Source organism: Cherax quadricarinatus, chromosome 21, assembly GCF_038502225.1.
Source record: "Cherax quadricarinatus isolate ZL_2023a chromosome 21, ASM3850222v1, whole genome shotgun sequence".
NCBI lineage: Eukaryota > Metazoa > Arthropoda > Malacostraca > Decapoda > Parastacidae > Cherax > Cherax quadricarinatus.
The window spans coordinates 15,600,701-15,627,167 of record NC_091312.1 but is presented as its reverse complement, the minus strand read 5'-3'; the positions used below and the strand labels follow the sequence as shown (position 1 = coordinate 15,627,167).

Genomic DNA, 26,467 nt, shown 5'->3' with positions numbered 1-26,467 from the left:
GTGTATCATGTTTATATGCTATGTAACGGGTTTCATATATAATTTTGAGGAAAATATAGATGGATTAATGAAAATTCCTATAATAATGTAAAATAAGACATTTAGTGTGCCCAAGAGTGGTTATTATTACGTAGTATTGGCGTCATGAGTAGAGAGAGACTTAGCGATTTTAATGTGTATCTGCACACCAGCACAGTGTGTAAGCATATTTAGGTACAGGTACACATAAGTATAATTATCAGAGTACGTATAAAATACGCAGTAACTTTAAAACACTTGAAATTTTGGAAAATTTCCTGACATAACTGATGTGGTCACAGAGAATGTAAACAAACCGGGTGGGGGGGGCGCCGTATTTGAAAGACCGCTTGCCATATAGCAAATTTTGGTCATAATTTGACATCGCCGTATTAGCGGAACGCCGTAAGGCAAAACGCCGTAAAGCAGGGCCCTACTGTAAATATATTAAGTGTAAATATAAAAGGACCCCAATGGAAATACGTAAGTCACTCTGACTTTTTTGAGTTATCCTAGGTACTTTACACGTGCTGCTATGTATGATAATCTATGTAACTGCATTTGTGTATACCTGAATAAACTTACTTATTTATAAATTAAAATGTAAATACATGTATTTCTTATTTATAAATTAAAATGTAAATCTTTCTTATTTATAAATTAATGTACATACAATGTTTAAGTGTGATGGTGGTGCTGGCAAAATCCTCCACCGCCACCATCACGGCTTCTCTCAGTGGCGGCCCCCCTTAAACCCAACAATAACACTTACACCATTTACTCCTCTCATACATTATGACATTTTATTCATTCTAGAGTATATATCATGTTTCTATGTTATTAATATTGTTTATAATGTCATATTAGATGAATTGTGATAAGCTGCAGAGATGATATTAGTGTCACATTGCAACATAATAAACTTAGTCTTTCTCTTGCCTCCTACGTGTCTGTCATACACCAACAAGTCAAGTCAGTAAAGATAAGTCAAAAAAGGTAAGTGTGATGTTAAATGTTCATTTATTCATTTTATTAGTGCTTTATATTTATTTGTCATGTTTTCTGTATGTATATTTATATTTAATCTTTAAAAAAAATCTTTTTTGTTAATACTTTTGGCTGTCTGACACGGATTAATTGGATTTCCATTATTTCTTATGGGGAAAATTAATTCGACTGATGACAAATTCAACTAACGGCTACCTCTCTGGAACGGATTAATGCCGTTGGTTGAGGGTCCACTGTATATGGTAGAAAACCACTATTAACGGAGTCTAAGACTTTGTTGATAATGGTTTTTATCTTCTTTTACCCAAGTGCACAAACTAACCTGCAAAATAATGGCCAACACCACAGCTGTTATGCAAATAAATTTTTGGGCATGGGAAGTTGGATGGGAAAAGATTAATGTGCAGGGAACATATGGCAAAAAAACAAAAAAAACAAAAGAGTATGTATGTAATTTTGTATGGATTTATTGGGTTGATTTTTCTTACCAATATTGCCCTCTTACATCTATTAATAATGTATAAATATCAATAAAGCCTATCTTAAAACTTTTTTTTTATAATGTGGCTAATATAAACTCCCATATTAGTACTGTATATAAAATGTACTCAAAGGTAAGATCATGACACTGACTATTTTGTGAATTTATACATTACACTAATATTCAGAGAAATTTGGTACTACAAAAGTAGTCAAAGATATACACAAACATCACATATTTTCACACCATGCTCACTAGATAAAAACTGTTTTGTAAGAGCCAAAAAAAAGTAAGACTAATCAAATTAGACATGACAGGAGAAAGGTAACATGAAAAAATATAAGTTCATGAATATTGCTTTTGAAATGACATATGTACTAACCAGAAAATTTCACAAGTACAAAAAGCCTATATTAATCCTGGAACTTCACAAAGATGCATCAATAATACATTTTAAACTACTGTTCCAGTCATAGTAATACAACTTTCATGCTCTTCTGCAAATTGTTAATTAATGGCTATTGAATTCTTAGGGAAAAGTATGATGATTAGAATTTAGTTAAAAATGCCAATATAGATAAATTTTGAAATGGCAATAATAAATACTACTTTAAATCAGAATTCTGTCTCAGTAATTAGAAAGCCTTGTTTAACTGATCAAGTTGCACTACTATACAACACAGGTCTAACTGTAACCGAGGTTAACAAACTTCAAAAGTAAAACCTTTTTTATCAGTTGCTTGACTGCACAGGTAATAAAAGTAATAATATATAGTCTGGTCACCTAATTTAAGTGTACTACATATGTACCATTAGAAAAAATAAGGAAGCAATATGAATATGTAAAAAATGTATACTGTATATACCTAGAGAATGAATAGGTAGAAAAAGTATATGCCTAGAGAATGAACACGTAGAAAAAGCATGTATACCTAGAGCATGAACATGTAGAAAACGTACACCTAGAGAAAGGAGACTAAGTCTGTATCACACTGCAACCTGTCCTCCTAATACAGTGCACTTTTTTTCTAGCACTACACGAGTGTCTTTTTCTGAAGGATCAAAGCCAAAACCCAAAATATATACATATTAATTAGGAGTAAGTTACCTACTTTTGTTTTAATTTTCATAAATTTACATGTAATTAACTGACAATAATCAAATTACAGTACATAAATAGAAGCACAGCTTATGGAAGCAGAGGATACATCATTGTTTAAATCATCAGCAACAACACACTCGTTTGTGCCATGCAAAGACAGGATGCAGAGTGATGCAAGTACACATACAAACTATAACCAATGGTGAGGTAGGGTGGTTTGGGGGATCATTGTCTAGATGGGAAATCTATAGAAATGTGGTGAGATCATGTATCCTGGTCTGTATGAACCATCCTACTGTCCAGAGTGAGACAGCAAAGAGGATAAGGACAAGCAGCATAATACAGTATTTAAAAATATACTTCACAAATAATTAGCATATTTTAAGTATATTTTTAAGAAATGTTTGCTAGAAAATACACAATTTTTACCTAATTCTGTCATTTCATAGTTTGTGAGGTTACCATCCTTCTTGGTGGGAAATTACCCTAAGCCAGCCCCAAATCTGAGTAGATCATGGAACACTGCATCCAGTCAACTCTGCCTGGCAATCGGGGCATAATCATGCCTCTTGAACTGTTATCACTAGTATTGTAATCCAGTTCCAAGATGTTTTTGTAATATTCATATACACAACAGCATTATATCAAATAGCATAAGAATATTTCATTACACTCTCCAAACATTGGAGAAAAAATGCAGAGGAAATATTTCATTTGTTGAACAATGTTCATTTTTATCACTGACAAATTAATATGGCAGGAATTGTACTGCCATTTAGGTACAGTACTGTCTAGCAGTTTTAAGTTGGATATTACAAAATTTATTTGTACAGTATTTAAATTCCTACAAAACTGTGTAATTAAGCAACATAAAAAAAAATGTCAACAAAAAATTAACATTTACAACTTAATAAGTACTTTTTTAAGCTAAATTTTATTATCAAACAATTGTGCAGACACTGTTCTTCTCTGATGCAAATTCGTCCCTTGTCATTATGTACATAGTTTTAAATCATATAAATACCAGAAGCGAAAACCTTTTCTATAGCTAATCAAAACTACATTACATATTTGTAATGCTGTCATTAAGATCAAACAAAGAATTAAATTTGTCAACTTAGCATTTTTTTTAACACACTGGCTGTCTCCCACCAAGGTAGGGGGGCCCAAAAAAGAAACACTTTCACCATCATTCATTCTATCAATGTCTTGCCAGAGGTATGTAGAGACTACAGTTCAGATGCCCTTCCAAACTGCAAATATCCCCACCCCTCTAGACTGCAAGCACTGTATTTCCCACCTCCAGGACTCAAGTCCAGCTAACTGGTTTCTCTGAATCCCTTCACAAAATGTTATTTTGCTCACACTCCAACAGCTCATCAGGTCCCAAAATCCATTTGCCTCCACTCATTCCTATCAATATTAAAAATTCCCTAAAATCCTTTTTTTTTTTTTTTGTCAACTTTTTGACAAAAATATTTCGAGATTTACCTGATATAAATAGAGCTTATTCTGTCCATTGTGAAAATCCACTATGATCAAGAATACAAAAATATAAAAAGTCTAAATTATACTTAGAGGATAGTAAATAAAAGATCTAATGTGTTTGGAAAAATAACAACCAATGATAATATTTCAAATTATGTTTCAACTTAATATCATGAAAATTAAAAGATCTAATGGAGGGATTAAATTTTTTACATACCAGTAGTATATTCGATATACGTACTGTAGACTATATTTGTATTATTATTATTATTATAGTATTTAGGAGAAGCGTTAAACTGATAGGGGGTCAAACAGCACCTGGGGTATGGGAGACAATCGGGTTCAATCCAAGGAATTTGAGGACATGTTCAATTCCTTGAGAGATTGCTTCTCTGTCATTATCAATAAAGAAATTACAATATAATGTTGCAAATCCCATATTTTTATCAGTCCAGCTTTTAAGAATTGCCAAGGGTGTCCCAGCAACCCAATGTAAGTGGTTAAGTAACCAGTAATTGTATATTCTCCTTACTTCCAGTATTACTGAAACAAATAATGGCATTCCTTTATTTATTTGGTGTATTATTTTCCCAATTATAACTTCACAGTTATTTTATTACTTATATGGGAGGGGGGAGTGTAAGTGGTGGAAAAGTGCTATCAGATGATGAAGAGCTTCGCATGTGAAATAAGACACATGCATATGTCTTGTTTCACATTTGTTGGTATTTTATACCATATCTTACCGAAGGACTTCACACCACCCAATATCAAAAATGGTTAAATGAACAAGTGCTGTTCTACTGAGAAGTGATGAGAAAGCTCATTACCTCCCAATGACAATAAGCATCCATCATTTGTAAAACTCTTATATTGTCAGCACCTATAATATGCAACATTTGGGATTGAGACTTATCATTCATAAAATATACTTGTTTTGTCAGCACCTATAATCTCCAACATTTTGGATTGGCTCACTGCTAAAAATCTACTATTAGTTAGGTTACTGGAAATGAAACCATCTGCATACATTATTCATTTTTTATAAAAAAAAAAAAAAAAGAATTCCCAGCAGTCATAAATGGTAAATTTTAGAAAAGTTCATGAAATATGAATTGATTACAACTTCTAATTTGTTCACACTCAACACTGTATTACCTATTACTAATAAAATGTGACATCACTGGTTTAGGTTATAAAAGCGAATGTGTGGGAGGTTCTGAAGGTACCAAATAATTATTGATATTCATATTTTAAACTGCTAAAATTACAGCATAAAATATTTCTCATTTCATTCCATAGTTTTACATTATGGCTATTAGTCACACAAACTACAAATTCAACTGTCACTACCAATAAGACATTTCCTATATTTACAGAATGACCCATATAGAATCTTCCCCAGGAACAGTGCACATATGCCATTTGGCATACATTTAAACTATATTGATAAATTACTTTCTTCATTGGGCCAAGTTGCAGCAGACTTGAACATCTCAGAGGAGTCATTCATTTCTTGGTCATCAGAAGCTACAGCCACTGACTTAACAATTGCACAACTGGTGTCAACTGGTGCCTCTACAAGAGAAATATGTCACTATTAATTACTATTCCCTTACCATATCAAAAATGCTTCACAGTTTATTCAGTGCTGGAAAGAGATGACTACCCTATTGGTTTTTTTACTGATCTGCAAAAAAGCTTTTGATACTGTTGACAATAATACTCTTTTGCTCTAGTTTAAGGCTCAAGGGTCTCGACCCTCAAAGGGTTAAGAACTATGGACTCGTGAGGACATGCTTACATATTTACACTAGATAAGGTGCTATTACTAGCACCTTGTGTAGTACCCTACCACTAAATTTTGTTCCCTAAGGTAACATCCTGGGCCTTCTTTTCCTCATCTGTATCAAAGACATACCTGGAGAGGGCTTCGGGGGTCAATGACCCCGCGTCCCAGTCTAATGTCACCCAGCACCTGAACCTGTTCCCTTAACTGACAACACAACCATATATCAGCCCCAGACCCCTTTTCAATAATCACCATGGCTAATAACAAACTCATAAAAATACACATATGGATGATTAACAACAAACATGCTCAATATTGAAAAGCTATTCTATATAATTTTAGGGAACAAATCACATTCACAACTAGACAACAAAATGAATGAAACTGAAATAGCAAATAAAAAATAAAGAGGGAAAATTCCTTAGTCTAAGAGTAGACAGCAAACAAAGTTAATGCCTATATCCAACACACATCAGCAAAGGTCTTGAAAATTAGCTAATTTGTTCTGCAACCCACACTACTAAAGGCCAACTTTTCCTTCACCTACCCATACCTCACATGAAATCTGTCTGGAGATCCATCTCGATAACTCGTCTTAAATCAATAACAACTCAACAAAAAGGCAGATCTCAGAAAAACAGGCAACCCTAATTATGGTGAACACGGTGTGCTCTTATTCAAGTCCCTAAATTTATTAAATACGAATGCCATCCATTCATTACAATTCATGTAATGCTGATGCTGTTCTAAGACAATTTCTGGAAAATGTAATAGAATATACAGGTGCCACGCCAAAAACAAATATTTTCCTGATATACTTTCAAGTATGATTGAAAATGTAGAATACCTTACAAGATGAACTGAAAAACTGCAGCATATTCAATTTCAAGCTTAAACAGTTATTTTGTGCCTATATATATTGTAGTCCAATGTTATAAGCAGTGTTATAAGTGTTTAGAAGAGAGGGAGACTAATTCCCGGTAAAAGTAGGTCTTAGACAGGGATGTGTAATGTCACCATGGTTGTTTAATATATTTATAGATGGGGTTGTAAAAGAAGTAAATGCTAGGGTGTTGGGCAGAGGGGTGGGATTAAATTATGGAGAATCAAATACAAAATGGGAATTGACACAGTTACTTTTTGCTGATGATACTGTGCTTATGGGAGATTCTAAAGAAAAGTTGCAAAGGTTAGTGAACAAGTTTGGGAGAGAGTGTAAAGGTAGAAAGTTGAAAGTGAACATAGAAAAGAGTAAGGTGATGAGGGTATCAAATGATTTAGATAAAGAAAAATTGGATATCAAATTGGAGAGGAGTATGGAAGAAGCAAATTTTTTTTTTTTTTTTTTTTTTTAACAAGTTGGCCGTCTCCCACCAAATGTTTTCAGATATTTGGGAGTTGACATGTCAGCAGATGGATTTATGAAGGATGAGGTTAACCATAGAATTGATGAAGAAAAAAAGGTGAGTGGTGTGTTGAGGTAAATGTGGAGACAAAAAACGTTATCTATGGAGGCAAAGAAGGGAATGTAAGGAAGTACAATGGTACCAACACTCTTATATGGGTGTGAATCTTGGGTTGTAAATGCTGCAGCGAGGAGACGGTTGGAGGCAGTGGAGATGCCCTGTCTAAGGGCAATGTATGGTGTAAATATTATGCAGAGAATTCGGAGTGTGGAAATTAGAAAAAGGTGTGGAGTTAATAAAAGTATTAGAGGATTGAAGAAGGGGTATTGAGGTGGTTTGGTCATTTAGAGAGAAGGAATCAAAGTAGAATGACATGGAGAGCGTATAAATCTGTAGGGGAATGAAGGCGGGGTAGGAGTTGTCCTCGAAAAGGTTGGAGGGAGGGGGTAAAGGAGGTTTTGTGGGCAAGGGGCTTGGACTTCCAGCAAGCATGCATGAGCGTGTTAGATAGGAGTGAATGGAAACGAATGGTATTTGGGGCCTGACGATCTGTTGAAATGTGAGCAGGGTAATATTTAGCGAAGGGATTCAGGGAAACTGGTTATTTTTATATACCTGGACTTCAGTACTGGAAATGGGAAGTACAATGCCTGCACTTTAAAGGAGGGGCTTGGGATATTGGCAGTTTGGAGGGATATGTTATATATCTTTATATGTATATGCTTCTAAACTGTTGTATTCTGGGCACCTCTGCAAAAAGTGATTATGTATGAGTGAGGTGAAAGTGTCGAATGATGATGAAAGTATTTTATTTTTTGGGGATTTTCTTTCTTTTTGGGTCACCCTGCCTTGGTGGGAGACGGCCGACTTGTTGAAAAAAAAAAATTTAATTCTCTAATTGTAAATTCATGAAATATTATTAAACTTTTTTCCAATCTGATAATTAAAATATGTAGTGAATACCTTGTAAATTGTATTTTAACTATTGTTTCAACTTCCATTATACCCATTTGGAAAACTGTAATCTTTCATTGCTAAGTTCTGGTCTCAGTTTGCCTAAAATGCTGTGCATACCAATAGGCCTTCAATTTATTGCACCTTTGTTGTAAAATGAATTGACACAAACATTTATTTGAACCTCATCGATCATCTCCCACCAAGGCAAGGTGACCCAAAGAAGAAAATGCATTCACCAACATTCGCTTAATCACAGTTTTTCCAGAAGTGTGCTGACATCACACTCAGATCACCCCAAGTGCAACATTATTTTCATTATTAGTTTTATTTTTGAGGCCATTGCAGCTATCTAACTGGAAATTCTGCTAAACACTTTATATATCATAACACTAAAGAAAATCTATAATTCACCAAGTACTTGAGAGCTCACTACATGGATACTGAAGTGTTACATGAAAAACAACATAGGTAGTAGGTTGGTAGACAGCAACCGCCCAGGGAGGTACTACCGTCCTGCCAAGTGAGTGTAAAACGAAAGCCTGTAATTGTTTTACATGATGGTAGGATTGCTGGTGTCTTTTGTCTGTCTCATAAACATGCAAGATTTCAGGTATGTCTTGCTACTTCTACTTGCACTTAGATCACACTACACATATATGTACAAGCATATATATACACACCCCTCTGGGTTTTCTTCTATTTTCTTTGTAGTTCTTGTTCTTGTTTATTTCCTCTTATCTCCATGGGGAAGTGGAACAGAATTCTTCCTCCGTAAGCCATGCGTGTTGTAAGAGGCAACTAAAATGCCGGGAGCAAGGGGCTAGTAATCCTTCTCCTGTATATATTATTAAATGTAAAAGGAGAAACTTTCGTTTTTCCTTTTGGGCCACCCTGCCTCGGTGGGATACGGCCGGTGTGTTGAAAGAAAGAAGAAAAGAACATGCAAGATTTCAGGTACGTCTTGCTACTTCTACTTACACTTAGGTCACACTACACATACATGTACAAGCACATATATACACACACCCCTCTGGGTTTTCTTCTATTTTCTTTCTAGTTCTTATTCTTGTTTATTTCCTCTTATCTCCATGGGGAAGTGGAACAGAATTCTTTCTCCGTAAGTCATGCGTGTTGTAAGAGGCGACTAAAATGCCGGGAGCAAGGGGCTAGTAACCTCTTCTCCTGTATATATTACTAAATGTAAAAGGAGAAACTTCCGTTTTTTCTTTTGGGCCACCCCGCCTCGGTGGGATACGGCCGGTGTGTTGAAAGAAAGAAAGACATGAAAAACTACATATTTACCTCCATTTTTGGCTTTTCCGTCATCTGCTGATGAATCACTTGCTGGAGAAAGTGGACTGTATGAGCTAATTCTTTGACTGTAGTCCACTTCTGAAAGCATGGCTGCAATTAATGCAACAAAATTTATGCAACATACATAGTTACATCATCATATCCTGGTTTTATATTTAGCAAAATCCTTGAAAAATTATGAAATGCACTTATTTCATTTTAAAATAAATCATTCTAAAGTAATTTACACAAATAAGGCATGAAGCATGATAATGAATTATATCTCATAAATTCAGTGATTATGTATGGATGATGGGTCACCCTGCCTCAGTGGGAAACAGCCAACATGTTAAAAAAAAATCACTGGTTTTAACCATTAATTAATTCCATATTTATACATATATATATTTTTTAACATGCTGGCCATCTCCCACCGAGGCAAGCTGACCCAAAAGAGAAACATTTTCACCATCATTTACACTATCACTGTCTTGCCAGAGGCCCACAGATATGACAGTCTGGATGTCCATCTAAACAACAAATATCCTAAAACCTCTCCTTCAGAGTGCAGTCACTGTACCTCTCACCTCCAGGACTCAATACTGGAGCAGTATATCTACGACAAAACATCATTCCTGAAACCAGGAAGTTTTTTTCATACCAAATTCTCAGTCTTTGCATTTTGTCATTTTTATCTATCATTGCTTACCTTCTCAAGTACAGAGCACATACAATCTAATTATTTTATTTACTCTAAACTTACTTAATGACAATCATAAATGCCTACATTTAAGTGCTTACATTACACTCTCTTTTGTACCCCTCATGATTTTCAACTTGACCTTGCCCATCTTAACATGGAACGGTTCATTTGTTGCACTTGTAGGAGACATCTGGTGTTCTGTTTGCCTTTTACATTTTTATTGAAAGCTTACAATGATCTGACTTACCTAACCATCAAAATGTGTATGGCAATAACTATTGTCAATCCATATAGCCAAATGCTATTATTAATTTTTAACATGCCAGCTGTCTCCCACCAAGGTAGGACGACTCCAAAAGGGAAACACATTAACAATCACTCTTTTAATAATCGCTTTTCCAAAATTGCATAGACATCACAGTTTAAATGACATCCTGAAGTGAAATATCTCCACCCCTCCTTTAAAGGTGAAGGCACTATACTGCCCATCTCCAGGACTCAAGTCCATCTAACTGGTTTCCATGAATCCATTCATAAAAGATACCTTGCTCACACTCCAACAGCATGACAAGCCATAAAAAACAACTTGTTTTCACTCACTCTAATCTAACATGCTGAAGCCTCCAGCACTCTAGGATAAACTACTATATCTGAAACTTCTCAAACAGTTATCTTACCATAATCTCTACTTGATGTTCTGTTACCATCATCTTCTGGGGTGAGAAGAGCAAACCCACTGACAATCACAGGGTCCTGCTCTACCATCTGCACACTTTCACCTGTAGCCAGATTGTCCGTTTTGACACGTTTGTGTTGAGGAGATCCAGAGGAGCTATTGCTCGAGGAGGTAGAGCTAGAGGTAGAGAGCCTGCGCCGTTTTTGTTGCACTGGTACTTCAATTTTTTTCTGTACACTGGCTGGAGACTTAATTAATTTTTCAACTTTCCCAAGCTTCTCTTTTTCCTTAGCTTCATCAAGCTTTCCTTGTTCCTCAACTTTACTTAACTTTTCTTCTTCAGTCACTTTATTCAACATTTCTTCCTGTACTTTACTCAACACTTCTAGTTCCTCTACTTTACTCAACACTTCTAGTTCCTCTGCTTTACTCAACACTTCTAGTTCCTCTGCTTTACCCAACACTTCTAGTTCCTCTGCTTTACCCAACACTTTTTGTTCATCTACTTTACCCAACATTTCTTTTTCCTCTACTTTATCCAACACTTCTTGTTTCTCTACTTTACCCGACACTTTTTGTTCTACTTTATCAATCTCTACTTGCTCTTCATCTTTACCTATATCTTCTTGCTCTTTTACTTTGCCCAATTCTTCTTGTTTCATATCTTTATCAAGCTCTTCTTGCTCTATTTTACCCACATCTTGTTCCTTTACTTTAGGAATTTTTTCTTCAGTTTTACCAAGCTCTTCTTGTTTTTTAACCTCGATAAACTCTTTTTGTTCTTTAGCTTCAAGCTTTTCTCTTGCTTCAACTTTACCAAGGTCTTCTTCAACTTCAAGTTTTTTTTGCTCTATACCATCACTAAGCTTGTCGTGTTCTTTAACTTCATAAAGTTCCTCTTGTTCAGATTTGCCAAGCTTTTCTTGTTTTTCAACTTTACCAAGCTTTAACTGCTCTTCAACTTTACCAAGCTCTTGTTCCTCAAAAGTCACTGATTCTTCTTGCTTCTCAACTGTCCCAGACTTTCCTAGCTCCTTGAATGTCCCAGATTTTCTTTGTTCCTCACCTGCCTGAACTTTTTTGTAATTCTCTAATGCGTCATACTTTTCTTCCTCCTGAAGTGTTTCCTTCTTTCCATGTTCTTCAACAGTGTCAGATTTTTCTTCTCTCTCAACAGCCCCTGACTTTCCTTTTTCCTCAACTGTACTAGACCTTCCTGGTCTCTCAACAGTCTCTGACTTTCCTTTTTCCTCAACTGTACTAGACCTTCCTGGTCTCTCAACAGTCTCTGACTTTCCTTTTTCCTCAACTGTACTAGACCTTCCTGGTCTCTCAACAGTCTCTGACTTTCCTTTTTCCTCAACTGTACTAGACCTTCCTGGTCTCTCAACAGTCTCTGACTTTCCTTTTTCCTCAACTGTGCTAGACCTACCTTTTTCCTCAACTGTGCTAGATTTTACTTGCCTTTCAACAGCCCCTGACTTTCTTTGTTCCTCAACTGTACCAGGCTTTTCTTGATCCTCAAATTTAACAGACTTTTTTCGTTCCTTAACTGTCCCAGATTTTCCTTGTTCTTTAACTGTCCCAAACTTTCCTTGATCCTCGACTGTTCCAGACTTTCTTTGTTCCTCAATTACCTCAAATTTTCCTTGCTTTTCAATTTTGCCACTGCCATTTTTTACAATAGCTCCAAGTTTCTGCATACATAACAAAAAAATATTTAAATCTATTTTGTCATTATAATCACCTTTATAAATCACCATATGGAGATCATCATCATCAAACCATTCACTGTATTCCATGTCCATTTCATCTGGCACTCTTTTTGCAGTTTGAAGATAATCTGTAAGCCTTGTATCCATTTTCCATTCATCAAATCCTTCAAAATCATTCTCAATAGCCTTTTTATTGTTGTTGTTTGTAAATGTTTTCACAGAATTCTTTTCAGGCTCTTCAGTAACCACAGATGTTTTCTGCCGTTTAACAAGAGGAACCTCTTTCTTATCGTTCTCAGGGGTTGACGGCGAAACTTTAGGGGCATCGATATCCTCGTCATCATAGCTGAACACCATGACATTACCATCATCATTCACCAGCATTAGGGGTTCACTGTCCAGCACTGCACTCTGTAAGTCAACCGACTTGTCGCTATCTTTATCAACAGACTTGTCACTATTTCCATCAACAGACTTGTCGCTATCTCTAGCCTTTCTTTTTGTACCTTTACCTTTATTGATCCAAAGTGATTTTTCCTTCTTGAGATGTTTGATTTCTTGTTTATTTTTTGCCTTTTCTTCCTGAGACTCCTTTTTTGTTGCAATTTTATTCTTAGGAACTTTGACAGCTTGTTTGGAAATATCTTTCTGTTCCTTTACCAAATCTTTTTCTTCCTGATCAAATTTAGTATCTCTTCCCTCCTTGATGAGTTTATATTTATTATCTTTACTACGTTTATTATCCTTATCTTCTTTACTACGTTTAGTTTCTTTAACCTCAGAGTCTCGCTTATGTTTACTATCTTTAAAATCCTTGTCACGTTTAGCATCTTTCTCTCCCTTGTTACACTTGACATCTTCCTCTTCCTTATCATGCTTAGTATCTCTCTCTTCCTTGTCAAGTTTAACATCTTTTTTTTCCTTATCAAGTTTGGCATCTTTCCCTTCCTTGTCGAGTCTGGCATCTTTATCTTCCTTGTCAAGTTTGGTACTTTTCTCTTCCTTGTTGATTTTGGAATCCTTCTCCTCCCTGTCACGTTTGCAGTCTTTAATTTCCTTGTCCCACTTACTGTCTTTTTCTTCTTTCTCAGGCTTACTATCTTTCTCCTCGTCAAGTTTGCCGTTTCTCTCTTCCTTGTCTCGCTTGCTATCTTTCTCTTCCTTTTCATGCTTACTATTTTTCTCTTCTTTATCTCGTTTACTATCTCTTTCTTGCCTGTCTCGCTTGCTATCTTTCTCTTCTTTTAAATGCTTGCTATCTTTCTCTTCTTTTAAATGCTTGCTATCTTTCTCTTCTTTTAAATGCTTGCTATCTTTCTCTTCTTTTAAATGCTTGCTATCTTTCTCTTCTTTTAAATGCTTGCTATCTTTCTCTTCTTTTAAATGCTTGCTATCTTTCTCTTCTTTTAAATGCTTGCTATCTTTCTCTTCTTTTAAATGCTTGCTATCTTTCTCTTCTTTTAAATGCTTGCTCTCTGACCCTTCCTTCTCTCGCTTACTTTCCCTCTCCATTTTCCTCTTTCTATCTTCTTTGCTACTACTTTTGTGTTTATCGGAGTGACTCTTATCTCCCTCATGTTTCTTATTCTTAGATGAGTGCTTGCTTGAATGTCCTCCATGTTTCTTGTCTGAGTGTGACTTACTCTCTGACTTTCCAACAGACTTACTGTCTGATTTGCTAACAGATTTATTGTCTGATTTACTATCAGACTTACTCTCTGACTTTCCAACTGACTTACTGTCTGACTTTCCATCTGATTTACTACCAGATTTGCTATCAAGTTTGGAGTTTGATTTACTTTCAGATTTCTCACTTAAACCATCTGCTTTGCTGCTAGTTTTACTTTCTGATTTATTACTAGATCTTTCTGATTTTTCATTTTTACTGCCATTTGACTTGCTAACAGATTTGTCTAATTTGCTACTAGACTTACTTTCAGATTTACTGTTTGATTTACTTTCTGATTTCTCATTTTTATTTTCAGATTTACTATTGGATTTATTTTCAGTTTTATCATTCTTATTTTCCAACTTACTACCAGATTTTTCTTCATGTTTCTCAGCTTGGCTATCTAATTTGATATCAGACTTACTCTCTTCTTTCTCACCTGTACTGTCATCAACTTTATTGTCTAATGCATCAGTGGGTTTGTTTTCAATGATCTCATTTTCACTAACAAGTGATTTGTTCTCCAACTGGTTACTAGGTTTGTTCTCAGCTTTCTCAGTTACACAATCACGTCTGCTTTTTCCTTCTGCTGATTTATCATTTGACTGATGGCTTGAACGGTCCTTGTCTTTCTCACCCGAACTTTTGCCTGAACCTGAACTTTCCTTGTTAGAGCTCGAGGATGACTGGTAATGATGACTGCGGGAACGATCTCTATCACCATCATGATCTTTATCCCTTCGGTGGTGCTTCTTATCTTTATCACGATGAGAATGGTGATCATCTCGAGATTTTGAGTGCTTTCTTTCTTTATCCTTGCTATGTTTTGCCTCCTTTTCTTTTTCTCTTTCCCTATCACGTTCACGGCTGTGAGAGTCACGTTTACTTTTATGATCACTTTTTGATCGACTAGACTTATGTGGAGTATCAGTATAATGCTTTTCTTCACTACGTACACTTTCTTCAGGTCTTCCCTTATCATTATCACTTGATTCAGAACTTGAAGATGAGATCTCGCCTTCCGATTTTTCTGACTTAGCCTTTTCTTCCACTTCTGATCTCTCTGAAGCAATACTGACTTTTGAGACAGAGCCTCTACTCTCTTGGGAGTCATCATCTGGACTAGTCATTCTTGCACCAGATGCAACATTCTGGTCATCTTTATCAACCCCACCACTGGATTGTGATGGTGTCTGAGTTGTTGTTGAAGCTGCAAGACTTTGTGGCTGCGACTCCATAAACTTAGTCTCTGAGGTTTGAAACTCTTCGGCTGTTTCAGAATCCATGGGTGATTGAGATGTGTCTTCATCAATAGGCTTCTCATCAACTAAAGGAGTTGATGTTGTGGATCTCACATCCTGCAGCATCTTAGGGCTTTCCTGAGACTTCTCCATGTTATCTGATAATTTTCTGCTTCCTGGAGATCCCTTCCCTGAAAGTGTTGAAAATGTAAGCCCAGATGAATTTGAAGATATGCTATCAAGTGACTGGTCATCAAAGAGGGCCAGTGGAGGCCTAGTTGGTGGTACTGGTTTATCCTCCACTTCCTCTGTTAAGCAAAGCCTCTCCACATGTGCAACAACAGAGTCCTGAGCATTTTCAGAATCATCATATGGTGGGTAACTCTCAAAACCATCCTGGGCATCTTCATCTTCGATCTGTAATAAAAAAAAAATATATATATTTTTTATCAACATATCAGTCATCTCCCACCACAGCAGCGTGACCCAAAAAAAGAAGAAACCTATAAAATTTTCCTCTTTTCACATTTAGTAATTTATACAGGAGAAGGGGGTACTAGCCCCTGTTAGTTGCCTTTTACGACACACATGGCTTATGAAGGAAAGATTCTTTTCCACTTCCCCCATGGAGATGAAAAGAAATAAATAAGAACAAGAGCTTTTAAGAAAATAGAAGTTAACTCTGATGGGTGTGCATACATATACATGCCTGTGTAGTGTGACCTAATCATTGTTCGCATCGCTGTTGGGCCGTGCGGACATGCTGCGCAGTAGCTCCTGATTGAGTTGGCTTTTGCGCAGTGTTGACGTGTACTTGGCTCTGTGAAGACCTGTTTGCGCGCTCTCTAGAAATGAAGCAAGATGCCCTCCATCGAGCAACTTTACCAACAGCTTAAGGAAGAATTGAGGATGGCGAATATGGAAATTCGGCGACTGACCGAGGAAAACAAAAAGATTCGTAGTAGTCCTCCTGTTTTGAGTCCTCAGGTCAAGAAGGGAAACTGGTCAGTGGCTGGACAGCAGGGAAAGAAGTTGACGATCAAGAAGACGAATGGAAAGGTAGAAACGATGAAGAAGAAAGAGACTGCCGTGGAAACTGTTGTGGAAACATCTAATACATTCGCAGTGCTACCCGACGAATGTGAGTCGACTACTGGGAACGTCACGACGAACGACACCAAGGAAGGTATGAATATTGTTGTTGTTGGGGATAGCCAAGTAAGGTATATGGATAGGGCGTTCTGCTTGAAGGACAGGAGTAGGAGACAGAGAGTTTGCTTTCCTGGGGCTGGGATGGAGGATATTGTTAGCCGTCTGGATGACATCATGAGAGGTAATGGGAGTAATCCTATTATCTGTCTCAGTGCTGGAGGCAACGATGTTGGCAGACGTAGGAGTGAAGACCTGATTAGCAGGTATAGGTCAGCAATAGAAATAATTAGGAGTAAGGGTGGGAACCCTCTCATATGTGGTATTTTGCCAAGGAGGGGAGTTGGAAATGAATGGTTGTCCAGGGCAATTGGTGTCAATTGCTGGCTGGACAAATACTGTAAGGAAAATGCGGTAACATTCATTGACAACTGGGACCTCTTCTATGGCAGAAATGACATGTATGCCAGGGATGGGGTTCACTTATCTAGGTGTGGGGTGGGAGCACTGGCAACTGCAGTGGAGGGAGCAGTTAGGACTTTAAACTAGGAGTAGTTAGTGGTATGGGTTTTGGCAGGAAAACAGTGAAGTCCCAGTGTAGTAATATTACGAGTTCTAGGGGGACTAGTAATAATAAGAACGAGGTAGATATTGAAAAGCCAGGGACCTTGGGTGATAAGGACAGTAATAGGTTTAGTAGAAAAATAGAAATGAGCAGGAAGGGTAAAGAGAAAGGAGAGTCTTTCAATGTTCATTATGCTAATTGCCGTAGTGCTAGGAATAAGATGGACGAGTTGAGATTAGTTGCTAGTGCAGTTCACATTGATGTATTTGCCTTAACTGAGACGTGGTTTAATTCAAAAAGTCGGGACATGCCAGCGGAATGTCATATTCAGGGTTTTAAATTGTTCCAAGAAGATAGAAGTATTGGGAAGGGGGGTGGGGTGGCATTGTATGTCCGAGATCGCTTGAACTGTTGCATAAAAACGGGTATTAAGTCTGAAGTAACACATACAGAGTCTGTTTGGATAGAATTTTCAGAGGGGCATGAAAAACTGATTTTAGGAGTGATATACCGTCCCCCAAACTTAGATAGGGACCAAGGGAAACTACTATGGGAGGAAACTGTTAAGGCCACAAGGCACGATAATGTAGTAATTCTAGGAGACTTTAACTTTAGTCATATTGATTGGAATTTCTTGACTGGGAATTTAGAATCATACGACTTCTTAGAAGTATTTCAGGATTGTTTTTTGAAGCAGTTTGTGACAGAACCTACAAGGGGAAATAACCTGCTTGACTTAGTTATGGCAAACAATAAATCCCTTGTTAATAATTTAGAAATTTCAGAGGAACTGGGTGCTAGCGACCACAAATCAATTACATTTAGCATTGAATGGAAGTACGATAGTAGCGATAACTCAGTAACAGTCCCAGATTTTCGCTTAGCAGATTACGATGGGCTTAGAGAACACTTATCATCTGTTGACTGGGGTAACGAAGAGAGCTATCAATATGACAGTTTTCTGAACACTATACATGCTGCTCAAAGAGCATTTATCCCATATAAAGAAATTAGATCAAATAGAAATGACCCAAAATGGATGAATAATAGGCTCAAATATCTACTAGGGCATAAGAAAGGAATTTATAGGCGTATCAAAAGAGGTGAGGGTCATCTTATGAATCAGTATATTGACATTAAGAGGGACATTAAAAAGGGGATAAGAAAAGCTAAAAGGGACTATGAAATTAAAGTTGCTAGGGATTCTAAAACTAACCCAAAAAGTTTTTTCCAGGTCTATAGAACAAAAGTTAGAGATAAGATAGGTCCCCTTAAAAATAACTATGGGCACCTTACTGACAAAGAGAATGAAATGTGCTTGATTTTAAATAATTATTTTCTCTCAGTTTTTACACAGGAAGACACTAACAATATTCCAGTAATTAATTTTTACAGTGGGCTAGAAGAAGATAAATTATGTAACATCACAGTCACTAGTGAGATGGTTGTGAAGCAGATAGACAGACTGAAGCAAAATAAGTCGCCGGGTCCTGATGAGGTTTTTTCAAGGGTTCTTAAGGAATGCAAAATGGAACTCTGTGAACCATTAACTAATATTTTTAATTTATCTCTTCAAACAGGTGTAGTGTCTGATATGTGGAAGATGGCTAATGTAATTCCTATTTTTAAAACAGGGGACAAGTCGTTACCGTCAAATTACCGCCCAATAAGCCTGACCTCAATTGTAGGCAAATTACTAGAGTCAATTATAGCTGAGATTATAAGAAGCCATCTCGATAAGCATAGCTTGATTAATGATACTCAGCATGGATTCACAAGAGGCCGGTCTTGTCTAACTAATTTATTAACTTTCTTCAGTAAAGCTTTTGAGGCTGTTGACCACAATAAAGAATTTGATATTATTTACTTAGATTTTAGTAAGGCTTTTGATAGAGTTCCGCACCATAGACTGTTAAAGAAAGTGGCAGCTCATGGCATTGGGGGAAAAGTGCTCTCGTGGATCGAGTCATGGCTCACTGACAGGAAGCAGAGAGTGTCCATAAATGGGGTTAAGTCCGAGTGGGGATCTGTAACAAGTGGCGTTCCACAGGGATCAGTTATGGGCCCGTTGTTGTTTATAATATATATCAATGATCTTGATGAGGGAATTACTAGTGATATGAGCAAATTCACCGATGACACAAAGATAGGTAGGATAATTGATTCAAACGTAGATGTTATGGAACTTCAAGAGGATTTAAACAAACTATTCTTGGTCAGAAAAGTGGCAGATGCAGTTCAATGTAGATAAATGCAAGGTTCTGAAGCTTGGGAGTGCCCATAACCCTAGTACTTATAAGTTAAATGATGTAGAACTTAGCCATACAGATTGCGAAAAGGACTTGGGGGTTATGGTGAGCAGCAACCTTAAACCAAGACAGCAATGCCTAAGCGTACGTAATAAGGCAAATAGATTACTGTGATTTATATCAAGAAGTGTAAGCAACAGAAGTCCAGAGGTCATACTGCAGCTTTATACATCATTAGTAAGGCCTCACCTAGATTATGCAGCTCAGTTCTGGTCTCCGTATTACAAAATGGACATAAATTCATTAGAAAACATTCAGCGTAGGATGACTAAATTAATACATAGCATTAGAAATCTTCCTTATGAAGAAAGATTGAAGACTCTTAAGTTACATTCACTTGTTAGACGAAGAATGAGGGGAGACCTGATCGAAGTGTATAAGTGGAAGATAGGTATTAATAAAGGGGATATTAATAAGGTCTTGAGGATGTCTCTCCAAGAGAGAACCCGCAGTAATGGATTTAAATTAGATAAGTTTAGATTTAGAAAGGACATAGGAAAGTATTGGTTTGGAAATAGGGTAGTTGATGAGTGGAACAGTCTACCTAGTTGGGTTATTGAGGCTGGGACTTTGGGTAGTTTCAAATCTAGGTTGGATAACTACATGAGTGGGAGGGGTTGGATTTGAGTGGGACTTTCACATCATAGCTTATTTCTTGGGTGGCATTGAAAATTGGGTTGGGCAAATGTTTTGTTAGTGGGATGAATTGTAAAGGACCTGCCTAGTATGGGCCAGCAGGCCTCCTCCTCCTTTCTTATGTTCTTAATTGTAAGTAGAAGTAGCAAGATTGTACCTTCTATCTTGTATACGTATTTTTTTTTTTTCAACAAACCGGCCGTATCCCACCGAGGCAGAGTGGCGCTCTTACAACACGCATGGCAGGAAGAATTCTGTTACACTTCCCCATGAAGAAAACAGGAACAAGAACTAGTAAGAAAATAAAAGAAAACCCAGAGGGGGAGACGGTGGGAGACGGCTGACTTGTTGAAAAAAAAAAAAAAAAAAAAAAAAAAAAAAAAAAAAAAAAAAAAAAAAAAAAAAAAAAAAAAAAAATTAATATATATATATATATATATATATATATATATATATATATATATATATATATATATATATATATATATATATATATATATATATATATATATATATATATATATAGACAGGGATGTGTAATGTCACCATGGTTGTTTAATATATTTATAGATGGGGTTGTTAAGGAAGTAAATGCTAGGGTGTTTGGGAGAGGGGTGGGATTAAATTATGGGGAATCAAATTCAAAATGGGAATTGACACAGTTACTTTTTGCTGATGATACTGTGCTTATGGGAGATTCTAAAGAAAAATTGCAAAGGTTAGTGGATGAGTTTGGGAATGTGTGTAAAGGTAGAAAGTTGAAAGTGAACATAGAAAAGAGTAAGGTGATGAGGGTGTCAAATGATTTAGATAAAGAAAAATTGGATATCAAATTGGGGAGGAGGAGTATGGAAGAAGTGAATGTTTTCAGATACTTGGGAGTTGACGTGTCGGCGGATGGATTTATGAAGGATGAGGTTAATCATAGAATTGATGAGGGAAAAAAGGTGAGTGGTGCGTTGAGGTATATGTGGAGTCAAAAAACGTTATCAATGGAGGCAAAGAAGGGAATGTATGAAAGTATAGTAGTACCAACACTCTTATATGGGTGTGAAGCTTGGGTGGTAAATGCAGCAGCGAGGAGACGGTTGGAGGCAGTGGAGATGTCCTGTTTAAGGGCAATGTGTGGTGTAAATATTATGCAGAAAATTCGGAGTGTGGAAATTAGGAGAAGGTGTGGAGTTAATAAAAGTATTAGTCAGAGGGCAGAAGAGGGGTTGTTGAGGTGGTTTGGTCATTTAGAGAGAATGGATCAAAGTAGAATGACATGGAAAGCATATAAATCTATAGGGGAAGGAAGGCGGGGTAGGGGTCGTCCTCGAAAGGGTTGGAGAGAGGGGGTAAAGGAGGTTTTGTGGGTAAGGGGCTTGGACTTCCAGCAAGCGTGCATGAGCGTGTTAGATAGGAGTGAATGGAGACGAATGGTACTTGGGACCTGACGATCTGTTGGAGTGTGAGCAGGGTAATATTTAGTGAAGGGATTCAGGGAAACCGGTTATTTTCATATAGTCGGACTTGAGTCCTGGAAATGGGAAGTACAATGCCTGCACTTTAAAGGAGGGGTTTGGGATATTGGCAGTTTGGAGGGATATGTTGTGTATCTTTATATGTGTATGCTTCTAGACTGTTGTATTCTGAGCACCTCTGCAAAAACAGTGATAATGTGCGAGTGTGGTGAAAGTGTTGAATGATGATGAAAGTATTTTCTTTTTGGGGATTTTCTTTCTTTTTTGGGTCACCCTGCCTCGGTGGGAGACGGCCGACTTGTTGAAAAAAAAAAAAAAAAAAAAAAATATATATATATGATTGTACATGTATGTGTAGTGTGACGTAAGTGTAAGAAGAAGTAGCAAGACGTATCTGAAATATTGCATGTTTATGAGACAGAAAAAAGACACCAGCAATCCTACCATCATGTAAAACAATTACAGGTTTCCATTTTACACTCACTTGGCAAGTCGGTAGTACCTCCCTGGGCGACTGCTGTCTACCAACCTACTACCTACATACATATTTATAAGACAAAGAAAAGACACTGGTAATCCTACCATTGTACAAACAATTACAGGCTTTCATTTCACACTCATCTGGCAAGACAGTAGCACCTCCCTGGGTGGTTGCTGTTTACCAACCTACTACCTATTATTATTATTATTATTATTATTATTATTATTCTCTTTCTTTCAACACACCAGCCGTATCCCACCAAGGCAGGGTGGCCCAAAAAGAAAAACTAAAGTTTCTCTTTTAAATTTAATAATTTAGACGGGAGAAGGGTTACTAGCCCCTTGCTCCCGGCATTTTAGTCGCCTCTTACAACACGCATGGCTTACGGAGGAAGAATTCTGTTCCACTTCCCCATGGAGATAAGAGGAAATAAACAAGAACAAGAACAAGAACTAGAAAGGAAATAGAAGAATACCCAGAGGGGTGTGTATATATACAGTGGACCCCCGCTTAACGATCACCTCCAAATGCGACCAATTATGTAAGTGTATTTATGTAAGTGCGTTTGTACGTGTATGTTTGGGGTTCTGAAATGGACTAATCTACTTCACAATATTCCTTATGGGAAAAAATTCGGTCAGTACTGGCACCTGAACATACTACCGGAATGAAAAAAGTTCGTTAACCGGGGGTCCACTGTATGCTTGAACATGTATGTGTAGTGTGACCTAAGTGAAAGTAGAAGTAGCAAGACATACCTGAAATCTTGCATGTTTATGAGACAGACAAAAGACACCAGCAATCCTACCATCATGTAAAACAATTACAGGTTTTCGTTGTACACTCACTTGGCAGGACAGTAGTACCTCCCTGGGCGGTTGCTGTTTACCAACCTACTACCTATTATTAATATTATTATTATTATTATTATTATTATTATTATTATTATTATTATTATTATTATTATTATTATGTTAACACACTGGTCATCTCCCACTGAGGTAGGGTGACCCAAAACAAGAAACACTTTCACCATCATTCATTTTATCGCTTCCTAACATCTCTATGGTTCATCTGTATTGTAAGCCACTCACAAAACAATAAATATTGTTAGATGGGAAAACTACAGTAACAGATAAATGGATTATTATTAATATTGTGTATTTCAAAAGAGGTATTAAATAAGTGTGGATCATAAAGCACTAAATAAATGGAAGAAAGCCAACAAAATACCAATCTTCAAGAACACTGGCAGACAGGAGGCTCTAAGCTACAGTTCAGTATCCCTAACATGATGCAAAAGACGAGAAAATGGTGTTACATATGAAAAGCACAGGCTTCATCACCAAACAACATTATCAAATTTTTTTAAAATACAGTATCACCCCATATCCACAGGTGGTACATTCCAAAACCTACTATGGATGCCCAAAATGCAGATAGTAGCAAACCCTATACAGTGGATCCTTGGCTTTCATGATTAATCCGTTCCAGAGAGTCTGCCGAAAACCAAAATTCATAAAAACCAAAACCATTTTCCCCATAAGAAATAATGTAAATCCAATTAATCCGTTCCAGACACGCAAAAGTACAGTCGAACCTCAAATTTCGTAAGAACATAAGGGAGGAACACTGCAGAAGGCCTGTTGGCCCATACTAGGCAGGTCCTTCACAGATCCATCCCACTAATAGAATATTTCCCCTCATAAGAACATAAGATCATAAGAAATAAGGAACACCGCAACAGATCTACTGGTCTATGCGAGGCAGCTCCAATTCTCCCCACCAGCTTAAGCCAATGCCCTGACCTAGTGAGGTCAGACAAGTCACTTAAGGGATTAGCACTGCCTCTGACCTAGTAGCTAGTCAGGTCCATTTCACACCCACCCACACCCACTCATAAGACCATTAAGAACATAAGAAAGAAGGAACACCACAGCAGGCCCACTGACCCACACGAAGCAGGTCCACGTCCCCCCCCCCACAGATAGGCCAATGGCCCACCTAGTCAGGTCACTTCCACTTAAGGAAGGAGCACAGCACCAGACCTAGTAGCACAAGCTAGTCAGGTCCAACTCACACCCACCCACACCCACTCATATATTTATCTAACCTATTTTTAAAACTACACAACGTTTTAGCCTCAATAACTGTACTCGGGAGTTTGTTCCACTCATCCACAACTCTATTACCAAACCAGTGCTTTCCTATATCCTTCCTGAATCTGAATTTTTCCAACTTGAAACCATTGCTGCGAGTCCTGTCTTGGCTGGAAATTTTCAGCACGCTATTTACATCCACTTTATTTATTCCTGTTTTCCATTTATACACCTCGATCATATCCCCCCTAATTCTGCATCTTTCAAGAGAGTGCGGATTCAGGGCCCTCAGTCTATCCTCATAGGGAAGATTTCTGATACATGGGATCATCTTTGTCATCCTCCTCTGTATGTTTTCCAGAGCATTTATATCCATTCTGTAAAACAGTGACCAGAACTGAGCAGCATAGTCTAAATGAGGCCTAACCAAGGATATATAGAGTTAAAGAACAACCCGAGGACTTCTATTATTTATACTTCTAGATATGAAGCCAAGAATTCTGTTAGCTTTATTGCATACACTAATGCACTGTTGTCTTGGTTTTAGATTACTGGTAAACAGAACTCCTAAATCCTTTTCGCAATCAGTAGTATTAAGATCTACATTACCTAGGAACCTCAAATATCGAACTTTCTTTGGTCCAGAAGGCTGTTCGAGTTCCTTTACCGAATGAATTTAGTCCCATGAGGAATAATGTAAATTAGGTTAGTCCATTTCAGACCCTCAAAAATACACTTATAAAAGCACTTACAAAAATACACTTACATAATTGGTTGTGTTGGGAGCAGTTCGATTTTTGAGGTTCCACTGTATTTAGTTTATATGTCGCATGGTTATTTTCCTGTCCAACATTTAGAACTTTGCATTTGTCTATATTAAACTGCATCTGCCACTTCTCCAACCATTGCATCAGTCTATTCAAATCATCCTGGAGTGTTTTTATGTCCTCATTAGAGTGAATTAGATGGCCTATTTTAGTGTCATCAGCAAATTTGCTTATGCTGCTATTTATTCCCTCATTTATGTTGTTTATGTAAATTGTGAACAACAACGGGCCCAACACTGACCCCTGTGGAACACCGCTTGTGACATGCCCCCATTCTGATTTCTCCCCATTTATGCAAACTCTCTGCTGCCTATTTATCAGCCATGCCTCTACCCAGGAAAAAATTTCTCCTATTCCGTGTGCCTTAAGTTTCCTCAATTGCCTCTGATGTGGAACTCTATCGAAAGCCTTACTGAAGTCTATATACACAATATCATATTCATTACCATGATCTACCTCCTCAAACACCTTAGTGAAAAAAGTTAGTAAATTCTTAAGACAGGAACAATCCTTTGTAAAACCATGTTGAGATTCATTAATCAATCTGTGCCTATCAAGATGGCTACGAATTGCTTCAGCAATTATTGATTTCATAAATTTTCCCAACATGGAGGTAAGGCTTATTGGTCTTTAGTTCGAAGCCAAGGACCTGTCACCTGCCTTGTAAATAGGTATTACATCTGCCATTTTCCACTTATCAGGCACTATGCCAGTTTGTAGTGATATGTTAAAAAGATTAGCCAAAGGTATCCTAAGCTCCTCTTTACATTCCTTTAACACCCTTGCAAACAGTTCATCAGGACCTGGGGATTTGTTAGGTTTTAGTGTCTCTATTTGTCTGAGGACCATGTCACTAGTTACCGCAATCGTGCATAGCTTATCATCATCCTGTTCTACATAATCTATTATTTCAGGAATATTTTTTTTTATTAACACACTGGCCGATTCCCACCAAGGCAGGGTGGCCCGAAAAAGAAAAACTTTCACCATCATTCACTCCATCACTGTCTTGCCAGAAGGGTGCTTTACACTACAGTTTTTAAACTGCAACATTAACACCCTTCCTTCAGACTGCAGGCACTGTACTTCCCATCTCCAGGACTCAAGTCCGGCCTGCCGGTTTCCATGAATCCCTTCATAAATGTTACTTTGCTCACACTCCAACAGCACGTCAAGTATTAAAAACCATTTGTCTCCATTCACTATTATCAAACACACTCACGCATGCCTGCTGGAAGTCCAAGCCCCTCGCACACAAAACCTCCTTTACCCCCTCCCTCCAACCTTTCCTAGGCCAACCCCTACCCCGCCTTCCTTCCACTACAGACTGATACACTCTTGAAGCCATTCTGTTTCGCTCCATTCTCTCTACATGTCCGAACCACC

At 37.3% G+C, this 26,467-nt stretch overlaps 1 protein-coding gene across 2 annotated transcripts in view; it reads right to left on the bottom strand.

Annotated features, from left to right (window-relative positions):
- Positions 1-1,477: 1,477 nt before the first annotated feature.
- LOC128689089 (biorientation of chromosomes in cell division protein 1-like 1) overlaps positions 1,478-26,467 on the bottom strand; it is an 83,450-nt gene continuing 58,460 nt past the window's right edge. Inside the window, exons 5-7 of one of the 2 annotated variants that reach the window (XM_070087250.1) lie at positions 10,926-15,966; positions 9,555-9,644; positions 1,478-5,675 (exon numbers count right to left, since the gene is read on the bottom strand). In XM_070087250.1, the coding sequence (XP_069943351.1) occupies positions 5,539-5,675; positions 9,555-9,644; positions 10,926-15,966 (5,268 nt within the window). In that variant the 3' untranslated portion in view covers positions 1,478-5,538. The remainder of the gene's footprint in view (positions 5,676-9,554; positions 9,645-10,925; positions 15,967-26,467) is intronic. The other variant, XM_070087251.1, reaches the window with a different exon arrangement.